The 12,704-nt window shown below is 35.3% G+C and overlaps 1 protein-coding gene across 1 annotated transcript in view; it reads right to left on the reverse strand.

Moving 5' to 3' along the window:
- Positions 1 to 1,498: 1,498 nt before the first annotated feature.
- Positions 1,499 to 12,704, reverse strand: part of LOC139686338 (neprilysin-4-like) — a 35,195-nt gene continuing 23,989 nt past the window's right edge. The window contains exons 12-16 of the mRNA XM_071583511.1: positions 12,433 to 12,595; positions 8,889 to 9,098; positions 8,223 to 8,329; positions 4,494 to 4,684; positions 1,499 to 2,749 (exon numbers count right to left, since the gene is read on the reverse strand). Coding sequence (XP_071439612.1) covers positions 2,650 to 2,749; positions 4,494 to 4,684; positions 8,223 to 8,329; positions 8,889 to 9,098; positions 12,433 to 12,595 — 771 coding nt within the window. The 3' untranslated portion in view covers positions 1,499 to 2,649. The remainder of the gene's footprint in view (positions 2,750 to 4,493; positions 4,685 to 8,222; positions 8,330 to 8,888; positions 9,099 to 12,432; positions 12,596 to 12,704) is intronic.

The following is a 12,704-nucleotide window of genomic DNA, read 5'->3' on the forward strand; positions in this document are numbered from 1 at the left end:
TTCATGTGTCCATTTCTTTTGAGGGGAAAATGGAGGTTGAAGGGAGTGTCTAAGATATACATATATAGAGAGAGAGGTTTGATCATTGGATGAACAGTTGGTGAGGTAAAGACATTACGCAGCCAATGAAAAAGGTTTAATCACAGAATTTAAAAAGAAAATTATATGTTCCATTGTCCTCAATTAGATTGGTGTGGTTGTAGAAGGAAGGAAGGAAATTATTGCTACTGTAAATGCATGCTCTCATCTTGCAAACATGATTGTAAAATGAACATGCTGCAAAGTATTGGCAGACATTAGAAATGCCATCAGAGTGCCATCAATGTATCATATGGATAAAGACCCAAGACTTAATCTCCCTTTAATGCACGAAATCCTCTAAATATAACTTATAAATCCTGTCGTTGCTCATACCTTGCATGCAAGTTTTTATAATCCTAAAAGATATTACAAATTTGAGAGATAAAATGAAAATGAAGAAGAAAAATGAGGCTGGATTATATGACAAACAAACTGATATTTTAAACTTAATTACATGAAAATTAAAACTTTCTAGGGGATCAACACATAATAGTAAGAAGGGACTAAGTTGAAATGATTATTGCCCTTAAGTATGCCAATCAATGCGTAATAGAGATGTTTTTTGTTCAAAAGAAAACAGCTTTATGAGAATGTCCTATATTGGAATATTGGTTTCAAGAGAAATTGCCATATTAACAAATCTCACTTCTTATGCAATATGAATGTTTTTGAATTCCTTGCCACACACCTTTATATAATGAAAATACATGTCAAATATGAATGTATTGAATGGTTCATAAAAAAGGGTCAAAACATCTGCATGGTATTTATTTAGGATTGTGTTCGGTGGGTTGAAGAAAGGAAGTAGTACTCGGGTAGCGGAGCCACTAAAGGACTTTCACTGGTAGACTACTCATAATGATAACCTGGAGTCAGTTTTCGCCACGAACATAACTATCGATGGTGATACTACGTGGCATTAAGAGTTGCATCAAATATACATTAAGTTAATGTTATTGACATGAATTAAATGCTAAATATGAGAAAATTATTAAGCAAATAATATCAAATCTTGTATGGACAAAAAAACTACACGATTATATTAATTTGAAGCCATTTTATGTTTGCCTCTCCAATTAAAATATGGTAAAATATGTCATTAGAAAAATTGAGTTAGACATATAAATCACAAAATATTGATAAAATGATTTTAAAAAATTAGTGTGGAATTCATTCTTTTAAAAATTTTGAAAGATATGCTCAAAAATTAAAAGAATAAGAAATTTTTATAACTCAGTCACATTTTAGTTCAAATTCAATAGCCATGGGTTAATTATTTCATATTTTAATTAGTGAAATAAAATCTATCTACATGGAACTTTTTCTGATCTCATTTACTTGTATAAATTCAAAAATAGAATTGATTCTGGATTCGAATCTTGGTCACTTTCTTGGGATTTTATTATTCTTTCCACAGTAACTTGCTGAGCTGGAATGTACCCTGGAAAACTGATGTCTCCAGCCTGAGTAAAAACGCTTAGGGATTTGAGCCAATGAGCCAGCAAGTTAGAACAGTCCGTTTGTGGCTTGAAATATACAAATACATTATTTTTTAATAAAATCTATAAAAAACTTTTAATTTATACAGGCCAATACAGATTTTTCAAATGGAAGTATCACCAACATTGTTGTTTCTGAAGTATTTATATGATCTCCGATTCAGTTTTTTTCCAGACTAGATGGAGACGCAACACCCCATCAAACACGCAATTCCACTTTAGCCAAGGATTATAGAGAATGACTTACATTACAAGTAGCACAAAAAATATGTCCTAGTGAAAAAACAAAAACTTGCAAGCAACAGCATGATACATACTTGGCAAACTGCTTTAAAAACCAAGTATTGTTGCCATTATTTGGTAGTCAACACACAAAGATAGGTTTTCAAAGGACACAAGACTAAATACAGCTATATTTCTATCATTTAGCAGATACAAATACATAGGGATACAAATACATAGGTATAAACTATGACTGTAACAGTCTTTATGCAGTCAGTCTGGGAATATCTGGAGAGAACCAGGTATATCCTGAAATACCGATAAAACGTACAACCAATTGGTTTATTTGCCATACCAAACCCAAAATTGCATCATTCCTGATATCTTCTGTGCATTAAGAAGTTACAACATTCACATGCATTTCAAAATCTGGTCAGCATGAATGAATATTTAAGACTTACCTGAATATGTCACAAGTTTTTGTTTATAAATATAATAGCTATCCATTCGGCAATATAGTTGACCACTGGTTTCAAGTCAATCTGTAACTTCTTTAGCATGAACATTCGCTCATCTCACCTTCTAAAGGCATAATGTAATCAGTGGAGCCAAACTTTTTAGGAAATTTAATGCTTGTTACCTGAAACTTGGCAATCTATAAGAGCACTGATCTGATAGACTTTCACTAAGCTGACGATTGCATTCCATTTTGATATTTAAAAGAATACTGTCATAATTTCAGAGATGAAATTGTAGAGATAAACTTATAGCTTTTAGAGAAGGTACATGGAATTATGCATGGGTTGTGTACAAAATATTTTATTCTTTATTTAAAACCAATCAAAGCTCACCATACAGAGCATTTTACTTGAGGGTTCATTGGTGACCCCGGTGGACATGAGAATGCAGATGCAAAGTCTTCTGAGTTGGACAATGCTCCAATGACCCTGCAATGATAAAAAGAAATTGTTTAGTAGAGCAAGAGATTCATTTTATGATTGTGCAGCAAAAAAATAAAATTAATACCAATTCAAAATAAAAAAACAACCCCAATTTTCAATCTGAAGGTCAGTTAAATAGGTGAGAATGCTCACAGATGGGTTAGGGTACTAAGCCCTACGGCATGCGGAATCAACACATTAGGGTGGGGAAGCACCTCCTTTCCCCACGCTGCTTATGGTTTCCCAGGAAGATCTGGTACCCAAAAAATCACACAGCTTGGGTGAAGCCGAGGGTACCCAGAGAGGTATGCCCAGGAATTGAACCTGGGCCCTGCAGTTAGTAGCCCATTACTCTACCCTCTGAAATACCATGATCCCCATACAAAATAAGTCTACAAAAAATAAACATCATAACCTGTAACTGTATCAACTGGAATACTTCAGAAAACTTCATTTTTAAATAAACTTCAATTTTTCCAAGTTTAATATCTCATTTGAGACTTCCATTTCATTTTTTTGACCTTGGAAAATTTTAAACCATAAACATATGCATGAAAGAATTTATTTTCTTTTCTATCAATTTTACCTTTTCCAACATTCTCCACAGCCACATTTCAAAAGTCTCCAATCTATGCTTCAACAAAAAAGAAAAAGTACTACACAGTAGAATAAGGGATTTTGCAAGAAATCCAAAGAAGGCAGGAAAGATGACTGCAGAGCATTTTCATCGGTGAAATGTTAGAGACTGATTAGAGTGGAAGATGTTAGCAAGCAAATTAGGGCTATGAATAGCATAGGTATGCTGGATGGAAGGAAGGGAGATACAATGAATGCAGAATTGAAGAATAGTTTATTGCAGTGTAGGGAATCAGGTCGTGTCTTGTTGGACAAAGCTAAGAAATGTAGACATGTTGTCTATGTTTATCTAAATCTTACCTAAAACAGTTGGTTAGGACAGTGTTCGGGTCCTTCAAAAGTCTACCCAAATATGGTATTCTACTACTACTGCTACTTATAATAATAATTAAAGAATATGATTGTGTTTGGGAGAGAAATCACTGTATAATCATCATAACAGCTTTCATTTTGAGACACTGGGCCAATAATCTAAATTAAGACCAAAGAGATTCAATACCAGTATAATGAAATTTAACATAAAATAACAGTTAGTGGCAAATAATGATAATCAAAGAGTGTACAACAAAAATATTTATCATGAATTAATGCAAGATCAATACTGCTACGCATGTTTCTAGTGCAGTAAAATTAAAGGTATGAAAGCAACTGGTTCATGAAACTCAGATATTTAAAGAATTTGTTGATTCATTTATGCCAGCATGTAACAACATATCATGTTTAACATAGTTTTCAGAAATGCCGGAAGTAAACAGTCTACAGGGAGGCCCACCAACACAGCGACAACATTGAGTGCCAATCAAATATTGTTCCATTACAACACCTTCACACTCCTGGATATTCCCTTTTCAAAATTATTAGATGTGATGACGAGTTCCTGTAGTGGACCCTTACCTTCTATTAGTGCAGGCAATACATAAGCCGTTTACTGACACATCAGATGTTTATTTCTGGAGATTGTTAACTGTGATAAACTGAAACATGCTGGGAAGCTTTGAATAAACTGGATATAACGGATATTTTTGAATCACATCCGTGTCTCATGAAGTAGTGAATGTCTTACCTTTGATTTTATTTCTTTAGGAATAAGTTTATGTTGCCACATTTACATTACCTGTACTTTCCAATTGAATGTATTGAGGTTTTAAGCTTATTGCGCAGAGCTTCAGGCCTTAGAGCACCACACCACACCTGAGCAAAGTTGAGGAAAAAAAGTTGGCGTGGTGAAGCATCAAGCCCAGGAAGAGATTCTTCAATTCCATCACCCTTCCCACCATTATGTCTCTTCAGCCAGTCCTCATATGCCTGGAAATCATGCATGTTAAAAATAATCCACTTTAATATCATCGCTTAAAAATTATGTTTAAAATGAGATAGAACATTTTATTCAGGCAAGAGTTCTTTGTGAATGGTGTTCACAATTCTTATTCCGAACTTCTTTGTGAATGGTGTTCACAAAATTCTCTAAAACTCAACCCTGACAAGTCTGGACTCATATACTTCTCTAATAAAAATAAAGCCCCTGCTTCATTGGCCATTGACCTAGGGGGAACGTGTGTACCCCAAATTTCTTGATCCAAGTTTTTGGGAGTTGTTATAAATAAAAATGTATCATGGGATGAACACATATGCAATCTTCGTAGCAGGTTAAATTCCATTTGCTTTCTTATTAGAAGTATTAGGAAATCTGTAAGCCTTGATATCTTACTTTCAATTTATTACGGAGAATTTTATTCTTTAATTATCTATAGTATTCTGTTCTGGGGTTCTTCCCCTCATTCTGATTCAATTTTTAAAGCTCAAAAATGTTTAATACGATTAATATGCAATGCTCCCTACAATGCACCTTGTCTTTCCTTCTTCAAAAGGTTAAATATTCTGACTGTTCCATGTATTTACATTTATGTCGTATGCATTTTCGCTAAAAGTAATATATCCAATTATATGACAAATGACAACGTTCATTGTCACCAAACCAGAGCCTGCAGAGACCTGCATCAAACTTATTGCAGGACTTTAAATACATCCCTGGGGCCTAAATCAATGGGCCTCCTTGCACTGAACAGGCTCCCTTACGATTTTAAGTACGTAAAGGATCCAGTCCTGTTCAAAAAGAAATTAATATCATTTTTAAGGAAAGAACAGTTTTATTCTGTAATGGAATTCATGGAGAAAAAATAACCATACTGAATATGGAATATATTTTATACAAAAAATTATTATTGTGTCATGCTTTTCTGAATTTCATCATTGTTTAACATCTATATGTACATATGACGTGTCCTATACACTTATCTGATGTATCTATTACACTGTGTCAGTGTCTTCTGGGCAAATAAAGATTATTATTATTATTATTATTAGTTCACTTTAACAGCCTACTCTCATTTTCAATTCCAAGAACTTGAATTTTTTATAAACATTTTATATGAAAGGAATTTATCACTTAACACCTCACAAGTTCATATAAAGAAACTCTCTCAATACCTGCTTCTCATAATAATACATTTGTTCTAGAAACAATTTTAATTCCAACAAAGACAATATTTTTCAAACCCACTTACAAAAACATCCCCTCTCAGACAAATAATTTCTGCTTGGATAGGAATTACCTAACATTCAGTGACAAAAAAAATTCCCATATATTTTTCAAAACCAGTCGTGGTCTTGTCAAAACATTCACACCTGCAGAAACTCAAGAGCATTCTGATAGCCTACAAAGATGTACCTACTGAAGCAATTGAAATGGTGGGGAAATGGTAGTTTAGGTGGTCAATCTTACTTCAATTGGATTTTTCTTCCCTTCAGGATAACTGCCAATGGATTCATCAATTACTGATTATGTTTCACATATTATACGAGGGTAATTTGAAAAGTTTGTGGAATGGAATAGAAATAAACTATGTACCTCAGTGAAACTTTATTTTTCAATGTAGTCTCTCTGTACACTAATCCAATTGGTCCAACGATATTCCAATACATGCAGGGGACCCAAAAGTAACGGGAATTGGGCTGTAGTGGGGAGCAAGAGGGGGGAAAGTCTTTGTTCGGCCGGCCGTACGTCAGGCTCACGCCACCTGCATCAGTATGCACAGCACCATTGCTGTGACTGGATTGGTCCATCTATGAGAGCTGTTTCAGTGAAACAACTTTTTTCATTTTAGCAAAAAACGTAATGGCGGATTATCAAGAGCAACGGGCAGTAGTGAGATTTGGTTTCCTGTCGGGGAAATTGGACGCGGAAACTATTGTAATGCTCAAGGCTGCTTATGGGGAAGCTGCCCTAGCAAAACCAGAGTCTACGAGTGGTTTACACATTTTAAAAATGGTGAAATGTGAATTGAAGACCAATCCCGTTCAGGTCGCCCTTCAACATCAAGAACTGACGAAAACGTCGACAAAATCAATGCCCTCATTCGTGAAGACCATCGCAGAACCATTGATCAACTTTGTGAGATGTCTGGAGTGTCATGGAGTTCAATTCGGAGGATTCTAGAGCAGATCTTTGGCACACAGGTGACTGGTTCTTCCATCATGACAAGGCACTGGCTCATACTGCCCTCTCTGTGATGAAGTTTTTGACAAAAAAACGGTATGACATCAATTGCCCACCCCCCTACTCACCGGATTCAGCTCCCTGTGACTTCTCTTTGTTCCCCAGACTCAAAAGGGACATGAAACGAAAGCGTTTTGATGCTTTAGAGGAGGTAAAACAAAAATCCCTAGAAGGCCTAAAGGACATCCCGATAAATGAATTTCAGAAATGTTTCCAACAATTGAAGCATCGTTTGGAGAAGTGCATTGTGGTCAATGGGGAATACTTTGAAGGCGAACAAAATTTAACGTAATTATATTGAGAGCTAAAGAATCTATAATAAAATTCCTGTTATTTTTGGGTCCCCCTCGTATTGATCCCATCTCAAAAATTAGATTCCTTCATGCATGCAAAATACCCATCTACTTCATCCGCTAGTTATTTGTATGAAGAGAATCTCCATCCACCAAGGAAAATTTTGAGCTTGTTGAAGAGATGGAAATCTGATGGAGCCAAATCAGGCGAATTAGGCAGCAGTGCAACGATTCGTATCTTGGTTAATATATTTTTGCCATGGCAATAACACGTGTGTGGGCCTGCATTGTTTTAATGAAAGATGAATTTTTTCCTCACTACACCATGCCTTTTGTCATGTATCTATTGCTCTAGTTATTCCAGGAAGTAATAACCCATCTAGCAGATAATTTTCTCATATCCAATTCCACTGTTGAAATTTGTTATGCCCATTTAGATGATATCCTTACAGCTTAAGCAATTTCTCGCACTTTTAGTCGGGAATCCTTAATGACCATTTTATGCACTTCTGCAATAATTTCTGGGATAGTGGCACATTTTGGCCAACCAGTACACAGATCATCATCTAAGCTGTCCTAACCAAACATTTGTTTGTTCACTTGGTGAACAGTAGAACAGTGTTCTGAAAGTCGGCATGAATTTCATTTGCCTTCATACCTTTCTTTATGAAGTATTTAATCACTGCTTGAATCTCAATTTTTTCCATCTTCACAAATCACTACACAGGAATAAGAATAGAGAGGTGTCTGCACTGCAGATCTCTTCCCAAAACACTGACAGGTAACGTGTTTACTCATTAAGGATTAGATATTACTACGTGGAAAACTTGTGCTAGGCTGACATCTGGTGGTGGTTCCGAGAACCTTTCAAACTACCATCTTAATTTACAAATGGTGCATGCATGGATTTTATGTTCATTAATAAATGTGATATAATGCAATCTGAGTCAAAAGTATTCCAATAAATTATTTTGTGGAAGTTTAAACGAGTTACCTTATAAGCTTGCTTTATTCCTCCATTGTCAGCTATATTTTCACCTTGCGTCCTAATTCCATCTATCTGCATAGACACTTCTTTTACATAATACTGACTGTATTGATCTGAAATCCAAAACAGCAATAACAGTGTCAGTCATTGATAACTCATAACTGATTGTGAATATTTGTTAGCAGATAATATTAAGAAATTAATTTAAAATCTCAATTGTTAACTGGAACTATCTTTTATGCTAGCCAGAAAATGTATTATTAACTTTAAAAATTGTCTGAAATCACACAGCAAAAAGCTCTCAATGCTTAGAATTTATCACATTACTAGAGTGGAAAGGATAAATTTTAATCAAAATTAATTAAGAATTTCTAATGCTAAATATTTAAAATTAATGATTTCCCACCATCTATCACATCAAAATTTGTTATCAAAAAAATAATACCAAAATGTTGCCATTGTGTGATTGTATCTCTCATTTTACATCCTTTTGTGTGACAATGTATTGTAAATTGGGCATTTGCCAAAAATAAATATTATTATTATAAAAATCAAAGAAAGGATGGCTGGCTGGATGAGAAATGAGGATAATAGACTATGGATTGTAGAATATGTGAATAATAACAATGTATTATAGTAAAAATATTTGAGAAACCTAAATATCACACTCACCAACTAAACACATTGCTCGTTTTTGAAAAGCCTCAATTGCTGGTGGCTGCCACCATCTTTGAAGATTTCCATTGCGATCAAAAAGTCTACCACGGATATCAAACCCATGGGTCATTTCATGGCCTATCACAACACCAACTCCTCCATAGTTGAGACTGCGCGGGAAGTGTCGGTGATAGAAAGGGGGCTGAAGGATGCCAGCAGGCAAAACTAGGAAGAATAAGGCAAGTTAGTGCAAGAGGTTTTTTTAAGGATTTAGTACATTAATTCACCTAAAGAGGAAGTCACTTCAAAAATTTCTGCTTATATTCATATTACTAACCCCCAATCCATAAAAATTAATGCTATAAATGATTCGGATGAAATAAAAGGTCTGACCCAAAAGTAGCAGGACTGAGTAGATTTAAAAAAATGTATAGCCAGAATTCACTCAAAAGTGTTCAAAGTAGCACCCTTGTGCATCCACACATCACTGCCAGTGGGTTTTCCATGCCTTGTATTCCTTCTGAAAGGCAGTGCCCAGAGTAGTGCTAAGCTTCCTTGTCACTGCCTGTTTTAACGCTTCCACTGGGCTGAGGTGACAGTAAGTGGATTTGAGACGGAGGAAAAGGTAGAGGTCTGGTGGGGCATTGCCTGAAAAATTTGGATCCTCACTCACATGGTCAAGAAGCCATTGGCAGATCTGGGTGCAAGTTTCCTTTTGTTTGTCCAAGAGCACTCGTGGCACCAACTTTTCATGCCCACATGCCGACACCTTTCTCATGCCCATGTTTTTGGTTACAAGTCGATCCACATCACTTTTAGGTATGCCAAGTTCATCAGAAACCATGAGAACACTTAATCTGCCATCCCTGTCCAACAAAGCCTTCTCTTCAGTTATCAAGATTTTTACCACTTTTTGTGGTCAAAGGGCATCCTGAACATTGGGCATCTTTAACATCTTCTCTGCCCTCCCAAAACAACTTGTGTCACCCAAAAATACCCAATCTACCCATAGAGTTATAACGATAAGCTGCCTTGAGTATTACATGAGTCTCGTTCCTGGTTTTGCAAAGTTTCAAGCAAAATTTGATGATGTAGCACTGTTCCAATAACCGGTTCATGACGAAGCATAACGAGGTCAAGTTGTAGATGATTTGCCAACGAACGCTCCACACTCTATAAAGGCTGGAAGTCAACTACCACCGGCCTCCAGCCTTCCCTGGGACTCCCCTCCCTCAATCTCTGGCTGTTCCATATATATACTACAGTATATATATGGAACAGTAATGCAGTGCAAACATATTTATGATGGTAATTCCAAAATTAAGGTCTACATTTTTTAGAAATAGCAAGAAACATTTATTTTCAACAGTGATACATTATTTCATATCTTGAACATACCTCTATATTTGTACATAATCACCACTTCAGTTGATGCATTCTAACTTCATTACTCATTTGATATCAAACAGTTCTATGGTACTGACCTCTTCTTGCAGTCAAAACCTTACTTCTCCCCATTGATGGTCACCAGCTGACCAAAATAATGCTATTGGAGCTTTCTAAAGTTTTATTATTATTAGCTATAGGGTTTTTCAAATTCTTATTTTTTGATATTTTTTCCAAACCCTAAACTGGCTAAATATATGAAAAACTTTAAAAAATGTTATCTGAAAAAGGAGTTCCATTGATTTTTTTGAAAATTTTCAATAATCTTGCTCATTTGGCATGTTGTCGTGTGTAACTTTAAAAAAAGTACGCTTTGAAAATAAAGCCAGTGCTTTCAGTACAAAACCTACCACACAATATGTCTCTTATGTAACCTATGAGAAATCTAAGACATATCTTAAATATCTGAAGTTTAGGACATGCCTTGTTCAATGAAAAATGATCACATTTCAAACCATTTGATGGTTTTCATCAAAGTAGTCCCCTTGGATGCAATACACTTGCTTTATATTTTTTCCAGGCTTCAAAGGTATATGGGAAGCTATTTATTTAGGTCCTTCAAAAGTGCTCCAGCAGCATTCATCTCTGATTTTGACCATTTAAAATACTTTCCCTTATGGTGTTTCTTCATATTGGGCGACAGGAAAGAGTCACAGAGGCTAGTTCTGGACTGTAGAGAGGTTGAGGAACACACCTCACATTGCTTTTTGCATGATATTCAGCAACAACATTTTGGACGTGTGACCTTATGCCACCATGTTACAGCACTCAGCTTGCTGCTATGGAATGGGGCCTTTTGTGTTGAATGTGGCCTTGGATAAATTTCAGTACATGACTATAGTATGCTCCATTTACAGTTGTGTGATCTGGTATGACATATTGATAAACTATTCCCTGAATACTAAAAAATGATATGACCACAGGTTTCCCAGCACTTTTGCTTTTTTTTGGTGTAGAAGATGCTGTACAGGGCTCAATTTTTGTTTGCTCTCAAAATAAAAAGATATAGCTTATTTTCATATGTTGTGATTACCTTTGAAAGAAACTCCTAATCTTGCTGTAACACCAACTTTCAATTCAAACAAACCTGCATGCAAGCATCCTGTTTTTTGGATATGAGTAGTCTCAGAACTCACTGAGCATAAATTTTTCAGGAGTAATTTTTCTGCCCTCAATATGTGGGTGGCAGCCAATGAATTATTAATATTTCTGACAGTGCTCTAAATGCCATTTCATAGTCTTATCTCACAATGACCTCAGTGTTGTTAATGTTAACTTCCCCATAAGAGCAGTGACTAGAGCCTCAGGCCTACCTTCTTTGAAATTGTCTCCAGTAAATTTACATGATAAACCATGGAAACTGGAAACAGTAAACCACAAAGGAAACCATGGAAACTTTTGAAACTGGATACTGAAACACATAATTAGTGTGAGGTTTTGCTCTATCCAGTTTCCCTATTTGTTGCCCAACAACTGAAACTTCAAATCTGGGTTTGAAAAAAATTAACTGAATAATTCTCAAAACTACCTTCTGGACAGCAATAATCATCATAATGTTTTATCAATAAATTTCATATTAAAATATAAAGTATTTTGATTTGAAAAATAATAAATTAATTTTTAAAACTAAAGTCAGAGGAAAGTGCTTTCAGTCATGAATATTTATTTTGGAAAATGAATACCCAATTTTGGCAGCGAATTGGTGAGTAGTGGCCTTTGCCCATTTAATTATACCAAAAAATAAGTACAACCAATTTTTTCAGAGGAGTGCCTCTTTCAACCTTTTTCTCCCAGCTTCAAGAATCTTTATTAAGTGTCTTTTAGCCTGCTGATCTTTTCTTGCTTCTATAGTAAGAGGCCAAGGGGATCATATTGCTTATCGAGCTGCCTCTGGTTTCTCTTTCATCATCACCGGTGCAAAGGGGTCCATAATTGAGTCAGCAACATGCTAGCACTTTCATTTTCCTTTAAGCATTATTCAAGATAATATTTGCATCTTTTATTTGTTCAAATCATAATTATATGTTCTCATTGTGGTAATAAACACAAAATCTTACATTATATTAGACTTTTTCATATAAATTAAGGAGAGATTGAAAATATGCACACTTACGGATTTGATTCTTGTTGCGACTGTAGAAGGCATTCACTTCTGTTGGTGATGCACTCCATTGAGTTTTGTCAACTTCCTTGCCCAGAAAGGAATGTTCCCTCCATGTCAAATATTTCAATACAGCCAATGTGTTTTCAAAGTAGAGTTCAGGGTCTATTTTTAGCTTGAATAAAGACAGAAAAAAAGAATTCCAATGACATAGAAGTTCAATCAAACCTTCTTTCGGGATACAAGTTTTGAATTGATATGTTCTCTCATCTAAATTTACGATC

Source organism: Hetaerina americana, unplaced genomic scaffold, assembly GCF_022747635.1.
Source record: "Hetaerina americana unplaced genomic scaffold, ioHetAmer1.1.p SCAF_14, whole genome shotgun sequence".
In the NCBI taxonomy this organism is placed as follows: Eukaryota; Metazoa; Arthropoda; class Insecta; order Odonata; family Calopterygidae; genus Hetaerina; species Hetaerina americana.